Source organism: Mobula hypostoma, chromosome 4 (genome assembly GCF_963921235.1).
Source record: "Mobula hypostoma chromosome 4, sMobHyp1.1, whole genome shotgun sequence".
Classification (NCBI taxonomy): Eukaryota; Metazoa; Chordata; class Chondrichthyes; order Myliobatiformes; family Myliobatidae; genus Mobula; species Mobula hypostoma.
In genome coordinates, this window is record NC_086100.1 from 7461804 (window position 1) to 7481638 (window position 19835).

General features: G+C 47.0%; 1 protein-coding gene across 1 annotated transcript in view; it reads left to right on the forward strand.

Moving 5' to 3' along the window:
- The window catches only part of fndc3ba (fibronectin type III domain containing 3Ba), a 386847-nt gene that overhangs the window by 232527 nt on the left and 134485 nt on the right, over window positions 1-19835 (forward strand). The window contains exon 6 of the mRNA XM_063045278.1: window positions 1723-2010. Within this exon, the coding sequence (XP_062901348.1) occupies window positions 1723-2010 (288 nt within the window). The remainder of the gene's footprint in view (window positions 1-1722; window positions 2011-19835) is intronic.

The following is a 19835-nucleotide window of genomic DNA, read 5'->3' on the forward strand; positions in this document are numbered from 1 at the left end:
TTTGGGAAACTCAGGTCTGGGAGGATTGTTGGGGACTCCTCTGTGGACATGTGCTGGAGGGAGTGGTATTTGTACTTTGTATAACCAGAAGGGTTTGGGTTTCATTGGTTAAAATGGTTCAGCATGACATTGTGAGCCAAAGGGCTTGTTTCTTCAATGGATTGTTCTATGTTTTATGTTCTGTGTTCACAATCTTTGTAAGGTTTCTGCCTTTGATGAAAGGTTTAGACAAGGGTTAAAGGAATCGCAGGTAGATAAGAGCACAAAGAAAGCATGTACAGGTGTAGCAGACGGCGAGGAAGGATATCAAAGCTTGGGAGAGGTCTGGTCCAGCTGGGAAAACAGGCTGAAAATGGCAGATGGAATTTAATGCTGGCAAGTGTGAGATTTGCACTTTGGGAAGATAACCCAGGGCAGGACTTGAATAGTGAATGGTAGGGCACTGAGGAGTGTGGTAGAACAAAGGAATCTGGGAATACAAATCCATAATTCCTTGAAAGTGGCGTCACGGGTAGATAAGATTGTAAAGAGAGCTTTTGGCATATTAGCCTTCCTATATCAAAGTACTGAGTGCGGGAGATGGGATGATATGTTAAAATTGTACAAGACATTGTTGAAGCTGAATTGGAGTATAGTGTGTAGTTCTGGCCACATACCTACAGCAAAGACATCAATAAGCTTGGAAGAATACAGAGAAAAATTTGCCAGGTCTTGAGTTAAGGGAAAGGTTGAAAAGGTTAGGATTTTATTCCCTAGAATATGGGAGAATGAGGAGAGATTTGATAGACATAACAAAATTATGAGGGGTATAGATAGGGTAAATGCAAGTGGGCTTTTTCAAATGGGACGAGCACTAGAGGTCATGGGTGAAAGATGAAATGTTTAAGGGGAACAGGAGGGGGAACATCTTCACTCAGAGGGCGGTGAGAGTGTGGATTGAACTGCCAGCTGAAGTGGTGGATTCAGGTTTAATTTAAACATCTAAGAGAAGTTTGGATAGGTACATGGATGGGAGGGGTTTGGAGGGATACGGTCTGGGTGCAGGTCAATTGGACTAAGCAGAAGATCAGGTCCTAATTAGCCATGGACTAGATGGGTCGAAGGACCTGTTTCTATGCTGTAGCATTCTGTGACTCTTAAGGACCCTTGCTCTACCAAAAACTGCAAGGCAAGTTTGCATTTCGCCTCCCTATTGATAGAAAATATGTTGTGTTGGAAAATCCAGGAATAGATCATGGACAAAGAAGGTAGAATGCTTTGGAATTTCCTTTGGAAAAAGCACTTTCCTTTAATAAAAACCTGCTGTGGTCCAATCCTTCAATTAATCTTCTCTCTCCACTCATCCCTGACCCGGCAGCTAAGCTATGCCACAATAAAGTAAAGAACACAGTCGTAATAAAAAATCACAATAAACATAAAATCATACGATAGCTGATATACACAGGTTGATTGTATGTCCATACAGTGACACTAGGCACAGGAGTGTCCGTACATAAGGTGACTGACAGGAGGTGATAAATAGTGGTGGTTGGGGGTGTGGAGGGCTGGGTTAGTGTTGATCAGCCTTGCTGCTTGGGGAAAGGAACTGGTTTTGAGTTTCCCAGCCCCACTACGGATTTATGGGATGATGTGGTGTTGGAAGGGGTCATTTGTTTCCACTGTGATTAGTCCTGCTGTTTCCCAACCACTAACTCTCTCTTTCCAATTCCCACTCCCATTCAGAGTTTATCCCTCTGTACGGGATGTCCAGCTACACGACCAGGGAGGACCAGTACAGCAAACACGACCGGCTCCACAAGAAGCTGAAGACCGACCGTCAGAACCGACTCAACAGCCCGCCCACGGCCATCTACAAGAGCCACGTCAGCTCCTGCACGGCGATCTACAACGGCTACGGAAAGGGGCCGTGCGTGGTGGGCGTGGGAGGGGGAGGGGGTGGAGGAACCAGCCTGAAGAAGACAGAGCGGCGAGCGAGGAGCAGCCCCAAAACCAACGAGCAGGAGATCCAAGGTGAGGAAGAGGGGCAATTGCCAAGGGGAGGGCCGGGCTTCGGGGGTGCGAAATGCAGAGGGTCACGGCTGGAGGGGGAAGGAGAGGAGGGAGGGGAGCCCTGGTGAAGGGCCTTGGCCCAAAATGTCGACTGTTTATTCCTTTCCATAGATGCTGTCTGACCTGCTGAGTTCCTCCGTCATCTTGTGTGTGTTGCTGTGGATTTCCAGCATCTGCAGAATCTCTTGGGTTTATTTATTGAGTTACAATGCAGAACAGGCTCTTCCAGTCCAACACACCAACAAGCAACCCATCGATTTAACCCTAGCCTAATCACAGGACAATTTACAATGACCAATTGACCAACTAACTGGTGCTCCTTTGGAAATCTGGAAGAACCCCACGCATTCAAGGGGAGGATGTACAGAGAGTGCAGAATTGAACCCCAAAGTGCGACACTCCGAGCTGCATTCGTGTCGCGCTAACCGTTATGTGTTCAGAAGGGAGGGAGAGATCATGCTGGAAGAGTGGAGGGAGAGGGAGGGGAGAGATCACAGCTGGTGAGGTGGGTGGAAGGGGAGGTGAGGGGAGGGTGTCTGGCTGGAAGGGTGAATGAGGAGAGCAGGATAAGAAAGGAGTTGTAGGGGAAGATATAAGCATGGGGCAAGGGGAGAGGAAGAGAAAGGAAAGGTAGGGAATATCACTCTGACCCAACAACCAAGACCACTACACTCCCACCCCCTCCCTGCCCTCTACCAATCTACAGTCTTCCTTGCCACAGAGGCCATTTGGCCTATCAAGCCTAGGCCACTTCATGGTCAGCAATTCCATCCAGCCACGAATCCTCCTGACATCTGACCCCAACATCCCGCACCCTATGATATACCTTACCCTACAATATACCCAAACTTCCAAAATAACCCAACCCTTCAATATACTCCACTCTCCAATATATCCCCACCCTTCAACACCCCAAATCTCCAATATTTACCCACCCCAACGCACCCATCACCAACGTTTTCCCAGCCCAATACCTCCCATCCACACTCCCCACCCCAATACCTCTCATCCACACTCCCCAGCCCAATACCTCCCATTTACACCACTCCCCAGCAGGCCAATACCTCCCATCCACACTCCCCAGCCCAATACCTCCTATTTACACCACTCCCCAGCAGGTCAATACCTCCCAACCACACTCCCCAGCCCAATACCTCCCATCCACACTCCACATCCCAATACTACCGACCCACACCACTCCCCAGCCCAATACCTCCCATCCACAACACCTCCCATCCACAACATCCCTCCAAAATCACCAACCAGCATCCCTACCCCGTACATCTCCCCATTAATCCCCAGCCCAATAACTCCTATCACTGACATCTCCCTGACCCCCACGCCCTTCACCTACCTACCTTACCCCAACAATCCACCCATCGCTGCCCCAGTAACCCCCCCCCCCCCCCACCAACCTCATCCAACCCAACTCCAATTCATAATACAGTATAGGGAAAAGAATAGTCATGCATTCTGGTAGAAGAAATAAAAGCATAGATTATTTTTTCAACATGGAGAAAATTCAGATCTCAGAGTCAAAGGGACGTGGGAGTCCTTGTGCAGGATTCCCTAAATGTAACTTGCACGTTGAGTCAGTGGTAAGGAAGGCAAATGCAACGTTAGCATTGATTTTGAGAGGATTAGAATATAAAAGCAAGGATGTAATCCTGAGGTTCTGTAAAGCACTGGTCAGACTGCAGTTGGAGTATGTTGAGCTGTTTTAGGCCACTTATCTAAGAAAGGATGTGCTGGCTTTGGAGAGGCTACAGAGGAGGTGCACGAGAATCTTCGTGGGAATGAAAGGGTTAACATATGAGGAGTGTTTGATGGGGTTCTGCGTCTGTACTCACTGGAGTTTAGAAGCATTGGGGGAGATCTCATTGAAACCTATCAAATATTGAAAGGCCTTGACAGAGTGGCTATGTGGAGAATGTTTCCTATAGTGAGAAAGTCTAGGACCAGAGGGCACAAGCTCAGAATAGAAGGATATCCCTTTAGAATAGAGATGAAGAGAAATTCCCTTAGCCAAAGGAATTCATTAGCTATGGAGGCCAAGTACATGGGTGTATTTAAAATGGAGGTTGATAGGTTCTTGATTAGTCAGGGTATCAAAGGTTATGGGGAGAAGGCAGAATGGGGTTAAGAGGGTTAATAAATCACCCATGACAGAATGAAGGAACAGTCTTGATGGGCCAAATGGCCTAATTCTGCTCCTTTGTCTTATGGTCTTAATAACTTCTCTTCGTGAACCCCCACTGCCTCCCCAGCTCACAGCCTTATCTCCTCCCCCCACCCCACGTGACATACCGTGTCATCCAGAGCCCTGTAACAGGCAGAAAGCCAGGCCTCTGGGCTCCCTACCCCTTCCACATCCCCCCCACTCCGCAGATGCCATTTCCTTCCCAGCTCTGACACTGTGTGGTTGCCACAGAGACCAAATTCCTATCGGCTGAGCAAAATCCTATCAGTTACCAGCCTGACAAAGAACAAGGTAGCCGCTTGTCTGAGAAGCTGGCCTACTGGAACACAGCCCTGCGCTTCCACTCTGTCGAGTTCAACCCCCCCCCCCCACCCATCATGCCTCTTCCCCCCGCCCCATGTATCTCCCTCGCTCTCCTCCGCCTGGCAGGATGGAGGTGTAGGTGGGAAAATGATACCTTCTCTGTGTCCATGCACACTCCCAACATGTTGCACAAGGTTTGTCGTGTGGCTCAACGTTCAGCTCCCAAGTGTGTTTGACAAGTTTGACAGGGTTTGGCAGATTTCATTGTACACTTGCTTTGTGTGTGTGTGTGTGTGTGTGTGTGTTTGTGTGACCACTGAGGGTGTGTGGACGTGAGTGTGAGACTGCATCTCTGAATACACGTGAGGCTGCTACATGTGTCTGTGTGCAAATTTAACTCTCTTGACCGTTTGTCAACGGAACTAGGTTAGGAAATTCACGAGACAACTCGTAATTAATCAAAGCTCGTACTTTATTGTCTCTGCACAAACAACAGTGTAACTTTGTTGACTGCAGGCCAACAGCTTATAACATGGATTCTACTGTTTGCTCTGTACCGATACTCACTCAGACCACTTTTCCAGTTTATAACACCGAAACTGGGGACCTCTGTTGGTCAGACGATCGATCCTTTCTTCGCCCAGCCCCTGGCATGGGGGCTCTTCCTCCTGATGGTGGGTCTCTGGTGTTATACTTTGCATTCAAGAATCTGCTTTTATATTCATTCTTTACCAGTTGAAATGATGCATTTCAGTGTGATTGGTTATGAGTCACCTGACTGACACATAAATCCTTCCCCCTGGATGTAGTCCAACGACTACACAACTTTATGCTTTCCGTGACTTCCTTTGTTCTATTCAATTTTGGTTCAAGCTAGTCAAACCAGGTCACAGACACTGGGTCGACATAATGAGATTACTTCTGCAAACCTGCCATTGTACACAATACGCAGCTTAATCTCAGAATCTGGACAGAGACTGTTTACTCTTTTCCATAGATGCTGCCTGACCTGCTGAGTTTGTGGATGTTGCTTTGGATTTCCAGCAACTGTAGATTTTCTTGTGTATCTGAGAATGGTCTCAGGTTTAGCAGGTCCAGAACAGAAATTCCTCGCATCCGCGTTCAATTGCTCTGATTAGATCATCCCAGAGCAAAAATTCCCTGTGTCCAGGTTCAATTACTCTGATTAAATTATCCCAGAGCAGAAGTTCCTTGTGTCCAGGTTCAATTACTCTGATTAGGTTATCTCAGAGCAAAAATTCCTAGTGTCCACGTTCAATTGCTCTGATAACATCATCCCAGAGCAAAAATTCCTTGTGCCCACGTTCAATTGCTCTGATTAGATTATTCCAGAGCAAGAAGACATTGGAGCAATATTAGGCCATTCGGCCCATCAAGTCTGCTCTGCCATCACCGTCCACTGTGAAAATTTTATCTACCCAATACGAGGGGTGATTGATAAGTTCGTAGCCTAAGGTAGAAGGAGTCAATTTTAGAAAACCTAGCACATTTACTTTTCCTACATTTACACACTTAGTCCAGCGATCGTGGAGCATACGGATCCCTTCTTTGTAGAAGTCAGCGTGTCGGACCTCTGCTGTGGACCACTTTCTGGAGGTCCACTTTCTGGAGGTGTGTGGCCTAAGGTAGAAGGAGATGAGTTATTAACTTCAAACTTTCTGTATTTTCACTCAAAGAGTTGAACTGCACGTACATGTAACAAGAGCTGTGTAACTCATCTCCTACCTTTGGCCACAAACTTATCGATCACCTCTGCTGTGGCCCACCTGGACGCCCAAGACACACTCATTACATGCACGTGCAGTTCAACTCTTTGAGTGATAATGCAGAAAGTTTGAAGTTAATATCTCAGCTCCTTCCACCTTAGGACACGAACTTATCAATCACCCTTGCTGTGGACCACTTCTACAAAGAAGGGATCCATATGCTCCACGACCGTTGGACTAAGTGTGTAAATGTAGGAGGGGACCTATATACTTCCATCCCCCATCAGGAAGGTCTCAAAGCTCTACGCTTCTTTTTGGATTCCAGACCTAATCAGTTCCCCTCTACCACCACTCTGCTCCGTCTAGCAGAATTAGTCCTTACTCTTAATAATTTCTCCTTTTGCTCCTCCCATTTCCTCCAAACTAAAGGTGTAGCTATGGGCACCTGTATGGGTCCTAGCTATGCCTGCCTTTTTGTTGGGTTTGTGGAACAATCTATGTTCCGTGCCTATTCTGGTATCTGTCCCCCACTTTTCCTTCGCTACATCGACGACTGCATTGGCGCTGCTTCCTGCATGCATGCAGAACTCGTTGACTTTATTAACTTTGCCTCCAACTTTCACCCTGCCCTCAAGTTTACCTGGTCCATTTCCGACACCTCCCTTTCTAGATCTTTCTGTCTCTGTCTCTGGAGACAGCTTATCCACTGATGTCTACTATAAGCCTACTGACTCTCACAACTATCTGGACTATTCCTCTTCTCACCCTGTCTCTTGCAAAAACGCCATCCCCTTCTCGCAATTCCTCCGTCTCCGCCGCATCTGCTCTCAGGATGAGGCTTTTCGTTCTAGGACGAGGGAGATGTCTTCATTTTTTAAAGAAAGGGGCTTCCCTTCCTCCACTATCAACTCTGCTCTTAAACGCATCTCCCCCATTTCACGTACATCTGCTCTCACTCCATCCTCCCACCACCCCACTAGGAATAGGGTTCCCCTGGTCCTCACCTACCACCCCACCAGCCTCCGGGTCCAACATATTATTCTCCGTAACTTCCGCCACCTCCAACGGGATCCCACCACTAAGCACATCTTTCCCTCCCCCCCTCTCTCTGCATTCCGCAGGGATCGCTCCCTACACAACTCCCTTGTCCATTCGTCCCCCCCATCCCTCCCCACTGATCTCCCTCCTGGCACTTACCCGTGTAAGCGGAACAAGTGCTACACATGCCCTTACACTTCCTCCCTTACCACCATTCAGGGCCCCAAACAGTCCTTCCAGGTGAGGCATCACTTCACCTGTGAGTCGACTGGGGTGATATACTGCGTCCGGTGCTCCCGATGTGGCCTTTTATATATTGGTGAGACCCGACGCAGACTGGGAGACCGCTTTGCTGAACATCTACGCTCTGTCCGCCAGAGAAAGCAGGATCTCCCAGTGGCCACACATTTTAATTCCACATCCCATTCCCATTCTGACATGTCTATCCACGGCCTCCTCTACTGTAAAGATGAAGCCACACTCAGGTTGGAGGAACAACACCTTATATTCCGTATGGGTAGCCTCCAACCTGATGGCATGAACATTGACTTCTCTAACTTCCGCTAGGCCCCACCTCCCCCTCGTACCCCATCTGTTACTCCTTTTTATGCACACATTCTTTCTCTCACTCTCCTTTTTCTCCCTCTGTCCCTCTGAATATACCTCTTGCCCATCCTCTGGGTCCCCCCCCCCCCCGTCTTTCTTCCCGGACCTCCTGTCCCATGATCCTCTCGTATCCCCTTTTGCCTATCACCTGTCCAGCTCTCGGCTCCATCCCTCCCCCTCCTGTCTTCTCCTATCATTTTTCATCTCCCCCTCCCCCTCCAGCTTTCAAATCCCTTACTCACTCTTCCTTCAGTTAGTCCTGACGAAGGGTCTCGGCCTGAAATGTCGACTGCGCCTCTTCCTATAGATGCTGCTTGGCCTGCTGCGTTCACCAGCAACTTTGATGTGTGTTGCTTGAATTTCCAGCATCTGCAGAATTCCTGTTGTTTGCGTTGAAAAATAAATGTGCTAGGTTTTCTAAAATTGACTCCTTCTACCTTAGACCATGAATTTATCAATCACCCCTCGTATATAACAACTCACACTTAACTGAATCAAACTATCCGTTAAGAAGAGAATTACTTTATCCTGACCTGCTGAGTGTTTCTGTTTCCTGTTTTCATTTGAGACCACGAGATAGATTGTAGAGAAGCCGAATTAAGCCATTCAGCCCATTAAGTCTGCTCTGCCATTCTATCATACTGATTTATTATCCCTCTCAACCCCGTTCTCCAGACTTCTCCCTGTAACCTTTGACACCCTGACTAATCAGGAACCTGCTTTGACCCAATGACTTGACCTCCAGACCTGTCTGAGTCAATGAACTGCACAGATTCCTCGGACCTGGGGCAGCACGGTAGCACAGTAGTTAGCACAATCAATTCCCTCTGCTGCCTGCCAGGAGTTTGTATGTTTTCCTCCAGGTCTTCCCGTTCCCTCCCACAGTCCAAAGGTGACACCAGTTGCTAGGTTAATTGGTCATTGTAATTGGGCTCAGGTTAAGTTGAGGGATTGCTGGGCAGCATGGCTCGGAAGGTTGGAAGGGTGCTGCATCTCAGAAATAAGTAATATACCACCCTCTGGCTCAAGAAATGCCTTCCTCTTCTCAGTTCTAAAGGGACATCCCTCTGTTCTGAGGCTGTGCCCTCTAGTCCTCGACTCCTCACTATAGGAAACATCCTCTCCCTGTCCTCTCTGTCTTAGCCTTTCAATATTTGATAGGTTTCTGTGAGATCCCCCCCTCCTTATTCTAACCTCCTGAGGCCCTGGTTATGGAAAAGAGGAGGCGAAGAGCAGGTACAGGCAAATAGGAACAAATTAGGTATTTGAGGAGTACAAGAAATGCAAGAGAACACTTCAGAAAGCAATCAGAAAGGCTAAAAAAACTGCATGAGGTTGCTCTAGCAGTCAAAGTGAAGGAGAATCCTAAGGTTTCTGCAGATATGTTAAGAGCAAAGGATTTGCAAGGAACAGTATTGGTCCTCTGGGAGATCAAAGTGATAATCTTTGCATGGAGTCAAAAGAGATGGCGGCGGTCTTAAATGGATTTATTTGGGAGACAGGCATATCAGGGTGGATAAATCCCCAGTGTCTGACAAGGTGTTCCCCTGGATCCTGTGCAGAAATTGCAGGGGCCCGAGCAGAGATATTTAAATCATCCTTAGTGACAGGAGAGGTATCAGGGGATTGGAGGATAGCCAATGGTGTTCTGCTGTTTGAGAAGGGCTCTGAATATAAAGCAGGAAATTATAGGCCAGTGAGCCTGACATTAATAGTGGGAGAGTTACAAGAAGTTATCCTAAGGGACCAGATATATGAGTACTTGCATATTCATGGACTGATTAGGGATAGTCAGCATGGCTTCGTGCGTGGTAGGTCGTGTCTAACCAATCTTACAGAGTTTTTCAAGGAAGCTACAGGAGAGTGCATGAAGGCAAGGCAGTAGATCTTGTTTATGTAGACTTCAGCAAGGCATTTGACAAGGTTAAGGGGAGAAAGGTGAGATGTTTTAAGAGAACATGAGGGGAAACATCATTCAGAGGGTGGTGAGAGTGTGAACTGAGCTACCAGTGCAATCAGTGGATGCAGTTTTGGTTACAACATTTATGAGAAGTTGGGGTAGGTGTATTGGTGGGAGGAGCGTGGGTATGGAGGCCATGGCCCTGGGTTCAGATTAATGAGGGTAGGCAGTTTAAATGGCTCAGCATGGACTCGATGGACCAAAGGGCCTGCTTCTGTGCTGTAGTTTTCTATTACTCTATCATTTCAGCGAGTACAGGCCCAGATTCATCAAATGCTGTTCATACATTAACCCTTTCATTACTGGGATCATTCTTGTGAGCCTCCTCTGGACCCTGTCCAATGCTAGCACATCTTTTCTTAGATAAGAGGCCCAGAAATGCTCAAAATACTCCCAAGTGCGGTCTGACCAATGCATTGTCAAGCCTCAGCTTGTGAACTCTGCCCACCCAGCCGCCCTTCGCTCCCTACTGCACAGCATGTCATCCGGAGCCTCAGGACAGGCACAGAGCCAGGCATCTGGGCTTCCGGCCCCCTCCACCCCCAGAGATGCAGCTTCATTCCCAGCCGTCCCACATGATTCTGGCAAATTCCTATCAGCTGAGCAAAGTCCTATCAGTTAACATCCTGACACAGTACAAGGGTAGCCCCTTGCACCAGGAGCCGTTCTACTGGAACACAGCTCTGCGTCTCTGTTCTGTCTTCAACCTCTCCACCCTCCGTGCCTCTCCCCTTCCCTCACAACTACCTCACTCTCCTCCACCTGCCTCACAATAGAGGGAGATCCATTTAGAGCAGTGATGAGGAAGAATCTCTTTAGTCAGAGAGTGGAACTGATTACCACAGGGGACCGTGGAAGCCAAGTCAATGGGTCTATGTAAAGCGGAGCTTGATTGGTTCTTGATTAGTCAGGGTGTCACAGATTCTGGGAGAAGGCAGGAGAATGGGGTTTAGAGGGATATTGAATCAGCCATGATGGAATGGCAGAGCAGACTCGATGGGCTGAATGGCCTATTTCTGCCCTTGCTGTAGATCTTATGGTCTTAACTGAAAACAGAAAGCAAAAACACTCACCAGGTCAGAATGCATCTGTGAGAAGCAAAACAGAGACAATGTTTTGGGTTGGAGAACTTCCGTCAGAATGTGATAAAGGACTTCTCTTCTCAAATAGTTTAATACTGATAAACGTGAGGTGTTATTTTGTGGAAGTGAAAATTTTGGTAGGACTTTCCCAGTGAGCAGAGGTGCCGTAGGGAATGTTGTTGAACAAAGGGAGCTTGGAAACAAGCTCATGGTTCCCTGAAAGTGGTGTCACAGGTAAACAGGGTGGTGAAGAAGGCTTTTCGGCCCACTGGCTGGGATGTCATGTTGCAGTCATGCTGCATGCTGTGTGGGACTGCATGTACTGTGTTTTGCATCTTGACCCCAGAGGAGCAACGTTTTGTTTAGCAGTATACATGTGTATGATTGAAAGACTATTAAGCTTGAAACTTGGAGTTATACTTGTGAGGCTGCATTTGAAATATTATGGGGACATTTCAGACCAAGGCTGGTCATGGATGCAGCCTGGCTTGTTGAGTTCTTCCAGCATTGTGTGTGTGTGTTGCTCAAAGTGTCCAGCACCTGCAGATTCCCTTGTGTTTGGAATATTGCATTCAGGTTTGGTTACTCTGCTTTAGGAAAGATGCCATTAAGCTGGAAAGCGTGCGGAGGACGTTTCTGAGCACGCGGCTGGGACTTAAGAAACTGAGTTATGGAGAGAGGTTGGAGGCTTTTCATCGGAGTGTAGGAGGTGTGATCATCGATAAAGTCACAAGGGGCAGAGATACAGTGAATGTGCACTGCCTTTATCCCAGGGTTAGATCATCAGGAATATGGGTTTAGGGTGAAAAGGGATAGACTTGATAGCAACACTTTCACCCCGGATGATGAATATATGGAACAAGCTGTTTGAAGAACTGCTTGAGTAATAGATTCACAGGTCACTACAGCACAGAAACAGGTCCTTTGGCCCATCTAGTCCATGCCAAGCTATCATTCTGCCTGGTCCCATCGACCTACACCCAGATCATAGCCCTCCATATACCTATCAAAACTTCTCTGAAATATTGAAATCAACCCTGCATCCACCACTTCTACGGCAGCTCGTTCCACACCCTCACCACCCTCTGAGTGACGAGGTGCCCCCTCGTGATCCCCTTAATCATTGGTATCTTTCCTGAGGTGGGTGGGTACAACAACAACAGTCAAAAGGCAACAGGACAGGTACATGGATAGGAAAGTGAGGGATGTGGACCAATGGGACTACCTTAGTAGGGCGGATTGTTGGGCATGGACCAGATGGGCTGAATGACCAGTTTCTGAGCTTTCCGACTCTATGACAACTGAAGCAGCTGCCCGACTTGGAACGTTGACACTGTTTCACCTACTGTAGCTGATACCTGACCTGCTGAGTGTTTCCAGAGTGTTCTTTTTGTGTTTCAGATTTGCAGCATCTGCAGATCTTTCTTTCCTTCCACCCCACCAATGTCCCTCCTTGCTAGCCATGTGGAATAGGTTCCCTCTCCCAGGAAGAGTATATTCACACTACCTGACAGCCCTTTAATCACTCTAAGTACGTCCATTAGGATGGATTCTTTGTATTCCATGAGCTGGGACCCTCGTCTATAGGACCTAGAACAGTCCAGGCCCTTCGGCCCACAATGCTGTGCTGACCTTTTAACCTACTCCAAGATCAATCTAACCCTCCTTCCCACATCACCCTCCATTCTTCTATCATCATGTGCCTATGTAAGAGACTTTTAAATGTCTTTAATGTACCTGCCTCTACCACCACCCCTGCTGGAGCAGTTTAACCCTGTCCAACGGTGCTTTTTAACCCTTCGTGCCTGGTGTTGTGATGACGTCAGAATCCATGAGAACGGCTCATGGTCATTGGACTCAGTGTGGCTGGTGTTCACGTGGACAGTCCACTCCCAGAGGCTGCGTCACTCCGCTGGGCCCACCCTACCCCACCACCAGCTACTGTTTTAACAACAGCCCACACAGTGCGATCTGTCACACCACCCGCCAAGGTCAAGTTTATTCTCATCTGACTATACATATATACAACCAAACAATGTTCCTCTGGACCACGGTGCACCTACACACAGCACATACAGTGCCTTGTAAAAGTATTCAGCCCCCAACCCTTTGTCACGTAAATGAAGTATTACACCCAGGGATTTTAAGACCATAAGACCATAAGACAAAGGAGCGGAAGTAGGCCATTCGGCCCATCGAGTCTGCTCCGCCATTTTATCATGAGCTGATCCATTTTATCCTATTTAGTCCCACTGCCCCGCCTTCTCACCATAACCTTTGATGCCCTGGCTACTCAGATACCTATCAATCTCTGCCTTAAAGACACCCAATGACTTGGCCTCCACTGCTGCCCGTGGCAACAAATTCCATAGATTCACCACCCTCTGACTAAAAAAATTTTTTTGCATTTCTGTTCTGAAAGGGCGTCCTTCAATCCTGAAGTCATGCCCTCTCGTACTAGACTCCCCCATCATGGGAAACAACTTTGCCACATCCACTCTGTCCATGCCTTTTAACATTTGAAATGTTTCTATGAGGTCTCCCCTCATTCTTCTAAACTCCAAGGAATACAGTCCAAGAGCGGACAAACGTTCCTCATATGTTAACCCTCTCATTCCCGGAATCATTCTAGTGAATCTTCTCTGTACCCTCTCCAACGTCAGCACATCCTTTCTTAAATAAGGAGACCAAAACTGCCCACAGTACTCCACGTGAGGTCTCACCAGCATCTTATAGAGCCTCAACATCACATCCCTGCTCCTATACTCTATTCCTCTAGAAATGAATACCAACATTGCATTCGCCTTCTTCACTACCGACTCAACCTGGAGGTTAACTTTAAGGGAATCCTGTATGAGGACTCCCAAGTCCCGTTGCATCTCAGAACTTTGAATTCTTTCCCCACTTAAATAATAGTCTGCCCGTTTATTTTTTCTGCCAAAGTGCATAACCATACACTTTCCAACATTGTACTTCATTTGCCACTTCTCTGCCCATTCTTCCAATCTATCCAAGTCTCTCTGCAGACTCTCCATTTCCTCAGCACTACCGGCCCCTCCACCTATCTTCGTATCATCAGCAAACTTAGCCACAAAGCCCTCTATTCCATAATCCAAATCGTTGATGTACAATGTAAAAAGAAGCGGCCCCAACACTGATCCCTGTGGAACACCACTGGTAACCGGCAGCCAACCAGAATACGATCCCTTTATTCCCACTCTCTGTTTCCTGCCAATCAGCTAACGCTGTATCCACGTATGTAACTTTCCCGTAATTCCATGGGCTCTTATCTTGTTAAGTAGTCTCATGTGTGGCACCTTGTCAAAGGCCTTCTGAAAATCCAAATATACAACATCCACTGCATCTCCCTTGTCTAGCCTACTGGTAATTTCCTCAAAAAATTGTAATAGGTTTGTCAGGCAGGATTTTCCTTTAAGGAATCCATGCTGAGTTCTGCCTATCTTGTCATATGCCTCCAGGTACTCTGTAACCTCATCCTTGACAATCGACTCCAACAACTTCCCAACCACCGACGTCAAGCTAATAGGTCTATAATTTCCTTTTTGCATCCTTGCCCCCTTCTTAAATAGCGGAGTGACATTTGCAATCTTCCAGTCCTCTGGAACCATGCCAGAATCTATCGACTTTTGAAAGATCATCGCTAATGCCTCCGCAATCTCCACAGCGACTTCCTTCAGAACACGAGGGTGCATTCCATCTGGTCCAGGAGATTTATCGACCTTTAGCCTATTCAGCTTCCTGAGTACTTTCTCTGTCGTAATTGTGACTGCGCACACTTCTCTTCCCTGCCACCCTTGAGTGTCCGGTATCCTGCTGTCTTCCTCAGTGAAGACTGATGCAAAATACTTGTTCAGTTCCTCTGCCATCTCCTCATCTCCCATTACAATTTCTCCAGTATCACTTTCTATCGGTCCTATATCTACTCTCACCTGTCTTTTACTCTTTATATACTTGAAAAAGCTTTTAGTATCCTCTTCGATATTATTTGCTAGTTTCCTTTCATAGTTAATATTTTCTCTCTTAATGACCTTCTTGGTTTCCTTTTGTAAGTTTTTAAAGACTTCCCAATCCTCTGTCTTCCCACTAATTTTTGCTTCCTTGTATGCCCTCACCTTAGCTTTAACTTTGGCTTTGACTTCTCTTGTCAACCACGGTTGTATCCTTTTTCCACTCGAAAATTTCTTCTTTTTTGGAATATACCTGTCTTGCGCATTCCTCATTTCTCGCATAAACTCCAGCCACTGCTGCTCTGCCGTCTTTCCCACCAGTGTCTCTTTCCAGTCAACTTTGGCCAGTTCCTCTCTCATGCAACTGTAGTTTCCTTTACTCCACTGAAACACCGACACATCAGATTTCGGCTTCTCTTTTTCTAATTTCACAGTGAACTCAATCATATTATGATCACTGCCTCCTAAGGGTTCCTTCACCTCAATCTCTCCAATCACCTCTGGTTCATTATACAATACCCAATCCAGTACAGCCGATCCCCTAGTGGGCTCAACAACAAGCTGTTCTAAAAAGCCATCTCGCAGACATTCTACAAATTCTCTCTCTTGAGATCCAGTGCCGACCTGATTTTTCCAATCTACTCGCATGTTAAAATTCCCCACAATTATCATAACACTGCCCTTCTGACAAGCCTTTTCTATTTCCAGTTGTAATTTGTAGTCCACATCCCTGCAGCTGTTTGGAGGCCTATAAATAACTGCCATCAGGGTCTTTTTACCCCTGCTATTTCTTAGCTCAACCCATAAAGATTCTGCACCTTCCGATCCTATATCACCTCTTTCTAATGATTTAATATCATTTCTTACCAATAAAACCACGCCTCCCCCTCTGCCTACCTTCCTAGCCTTCCGATACACCGTGTATCCTTGGACGTTCAGCTCCCAGAGACATGCATCCTTTAGCCAGGTCTCAGTGATGGCCACAATATCATACCTGCCAATCTGTAGCTGTACAACAAGATCATCCACCTTATTCCTTATGCTGCGTGCATTTACGTATAACACCTTAAGATCAGTATTTGATACTTATTGCTTTGATTTCACTGCAACTTTATTGCACTGCAACTCATCCCAATGGCTACACATTTGCCCCATCACCTGCCTGTCTTTCCTGACATCTTTACTGCTCACTATCTTAGATTTATTTGTTTTCCCCTTCCTCCGCTCTATCATTCCGGTTCCCATCCCCCCGCCAAATTAGTTTAAACCCTCCCTAACAGCTCTATTAAACTTTCCCGCCAGGATATTGGTCCCCTTCGGGTTCAGGTGTAACCTGTCCTTTTTGAACAGGTCATACTTTCCCCAGAAAAGATCCCAATTATCCAAGAATCTGAAGCCCTGCCCCCTACACCAGTCCCTCAGCCAGGCATTCATCTGCCTCATCCGACTACTCTTGCCCTCGCTAGCACGTGGCACAGATAGCAATCCCGAGATTACTACCCTGGAGCTCCTGCTTCTCAGCTTCCTTCCTAACTCCTGGAAATCTCCCTTCAGGACCTCCTCCTTTGTCCTATCTATGTCATTGGTACCAACATGTACCAAGACAACTGGCTGCTCACCCTCCCCCTTTAGGATATTCAGGACCCGATCCGAGACATCCCGTACCCTGGCACCTGGGAGGCAACACACCATGCGGGAATCTCTGTCAGGCTCACAGAATCTGTCTGTTCCCCTGACCTTGGAATCCCCTATGACTACCGCATTTCTCTTCTCCCTCCTTCCCTCCTGCACAACAGCGCCAGGCTCAGCGCCAGAGACCCGGTCACTGTGGGCGTCCCCCGTCAGGTCATCCCCCTCAACAGCATCCAGAACAAGATATTTGTTGCTGAGGGGGACAGCCACAGGGGTGCTCTCCACTATCTGGGCATTTCCCTTCCCTCTCTTGACAGTGACCCAGTGTTCTGACTCCTGTAGCCTAGGGATGACTACCTCCCTGTAGCTCCTGTCTATCACCTCTTCACCTTCCCTGATAAGCACTAGGTCATCAAGCTGCAGCTCCAGATCCCTAACACGGTCTCTGAGGAGCTGCAACTCGGTGCACCTGGCGCAGATGCAGCCATCAGGGAGGCTGGAGGTCTCCCAGGATTCCCACATCTGACACCCTGAACAAAGCACTAACCCTGCAGGCATGTTATCTAATTCTACACGAATGAAACAGGAAAAATGTGTGTACTCACCCACTTACCTTGCCAAACAGACAAACTTTTTAAACTGTTAGCTGTGAGAGCCCTGCTGTTCCTGTCCGTCCGGGCCGATTCGCGAAAGGGTTGGTGGGGGGGGAAGAGAAAAAAAGAGTTGGCGCTTCGCTCTCGCCTCTTCCTGTTTATCGCCGAAGCCAGTTGAAGCCAAAGCCCTACACTCTGCTACCGCTCACTCCACTGCCCGCTCCGACAGCTGCCCGCTGTATAGGGTGGTCGCCTTTTTAAACTCTCCGCGTGGACCTGCTGACGTCACGCACCTGCGCAGTCTCGCCCTTCTTGCACTCGAAGAAGTTTTTTTAAAAAACTGCCTTCCTTCACAATTCCGCTCCCACGACGCTCTGTATCAATTTAACTGAGAATTTTTATTTGTAAATCACATGCTCTTTTTTTTCTCACAGTAGAGCCCAAAAAACAAGGAAAATTGTAAAGCATGAGAAACTAAATATTCAAAAGCTGAAATGTCAGCAGCCCAAATGTACTTATCCCCCTTCACTCAGTTGAACCACCTCTCACAGCTAATACAGCCCGTGGTCTTTTTTGGATAAGCCTCTATTAATTTTGCACAACGTGATGGAGGAAGATTTGCCCATTCTTCCCTGTAAAATTACTCAGTCTGTGCTCGGTCAGTGGGGGAGCAGTGGTGGATAGCAATCTTGAGGACTTGCAGAAGGTGTTCAAAGAGTTAAGGTCAGGACTCTGACTGGACTACTCAAGAACATCAATTTTCTTCATTTGAAACCACTCCATGGTTGCTCTGACAGCGAGCTCTGGGTCATTTCCTGCTGAAAGACCAGCTTCCTCCCCAGTTTAAGTTTTCTGGCAGAGGCTAGCAGGTCTTATCCAGGATCTGTCTGCATTTAGCTGCATTCAACTTCCTATCAATCATGACCAGATTTCCAGTCCCTGCCGCTGAAAAGCATCCCTGTAGCGTGATGCTACCTCCAGCGTATTTTACAGTAGGGATAGTGTTACAGGGCTGATGTGCAGTATTAGACTTATGATAACATGTAGTGTTGAGGCCAAGAAGTTTCACTTCAGTCTCATCTAACAATAAGACCTTCGACATCTTTACAGTATCTTCTACCTGATGTCTTACAAAGTCTTTAGAGGCAAAGAAATGTTTTTTTTTGGCCAGGGCTTCTTCCTTGCCGTATTGCATTAGTATCCTCTCTGTGCAAGGCCTTAGACTGTGGAGCTATGAACATCATGGCCAGTTGCTGCCACTGACTTCTGCAACACACTCAAAGTGGCTGTTGATAGACAATAGACAATAGGTGCAGGAGTAGGCCATTCAGCCCTTCGAGCCAGCACCGCCATTCACTGTGATCATGGCTGATCATCCACAATCAGTATCCCGTTCCTGCCTTCTCCCCCATATCCCTTCACTCTGCTATCTTTAAGAGCTCTATCTAACTCTTTTTTGGAAAAAATCCAGAGAATTGGCCTCCACTGCCTTCTGAGGCAGAGCGTTCCACAGAACCACAACCCTCTGTGTGAAAAAGTTTTTCCTCAGCTCTGTTCTAAATTGTCTACCCCTTATTCTTAAACTGTGGCCTCTGGTTCTGGACTCCCCCAGCATCGGGAACACGTATCCTGCCTCTAGCTTGTCCAATCCCTTAACAATCTTACATGTTTCAATCAGATCCCCTCTCATCCTTCTAAATTCCAGTGTATACAAGCCCAGTCACTCCAATCTTTCAACATATGACAGTCCCGCCATCCCGGGAATTAACCTCGTGAACCTCCCTCAATAGCAAGAATGTCCTTCCTCAAATTTGGAGACCAAAACTGTACACAATATTCCAGGTGTGGTCGCACCAGGGCCCTGTACAACTGCAGAAGGACCTCCTTGCTCCTATACTCAATTCCCCCTGTTATGAAGGCCAACATGCCATTAGCTTTCTTCATTGCCTGCTGTACCTGTATGCTTACTTTCAGTGACTGATGAACAAACAGTAGCCTCTCTTACAGGAATGCTTCTCTAATGACTAAGTTTAGAGGGGAAGCCTGACCCAGGCAGTGTGGCAACACACACAAAATGCTGGAGGAACTCGGCAGCTCAGGCAGCATCCATGGAAAAGAGTAAACCAGCGACATTTCAGGCTGAAACCCTTCATCAGATTTTTAGCCTCACAATTTGATTTTTAATCTTTAGTAAATTGTTGACAGGTTTTGGAATTTTTTTCTTTGATTTGACATGATGCACAATGTTTTGTAGATTAACTCAAAAAAATCCTACTTCAATATATTTTAAATTTAGAAAATGAGGCAGTAAAATCTGAAAATAGATCAGGGGTAGAATAATTTTTCAAGGCACTATAAAACAAAATATTACTGAAATAAGTTAATAAAATATAATTCAAAATGCATATAATGCACAGCACAGGTGAACAGTAAACAGCTCACTGTCCTAGTGACAGGACCTTGGAGATGGCATTAGCCTCACAGAAGAAGCTGTTACCCAGTCTGACAGACCTGGTCCTGATGCTCCTGTACCTCCTTCCTGATGGTGGTGGGTCAAAGAGATTGTGGGATGGGTGATGTGTGATCCTCAGGCCCTTCACGTGCAACGCTGCTGGTAAATGTCACAAATGGGGTGGGGGAGATCCCGGTGATCTCTGTAGTTTTCTGCTGTCTTCTG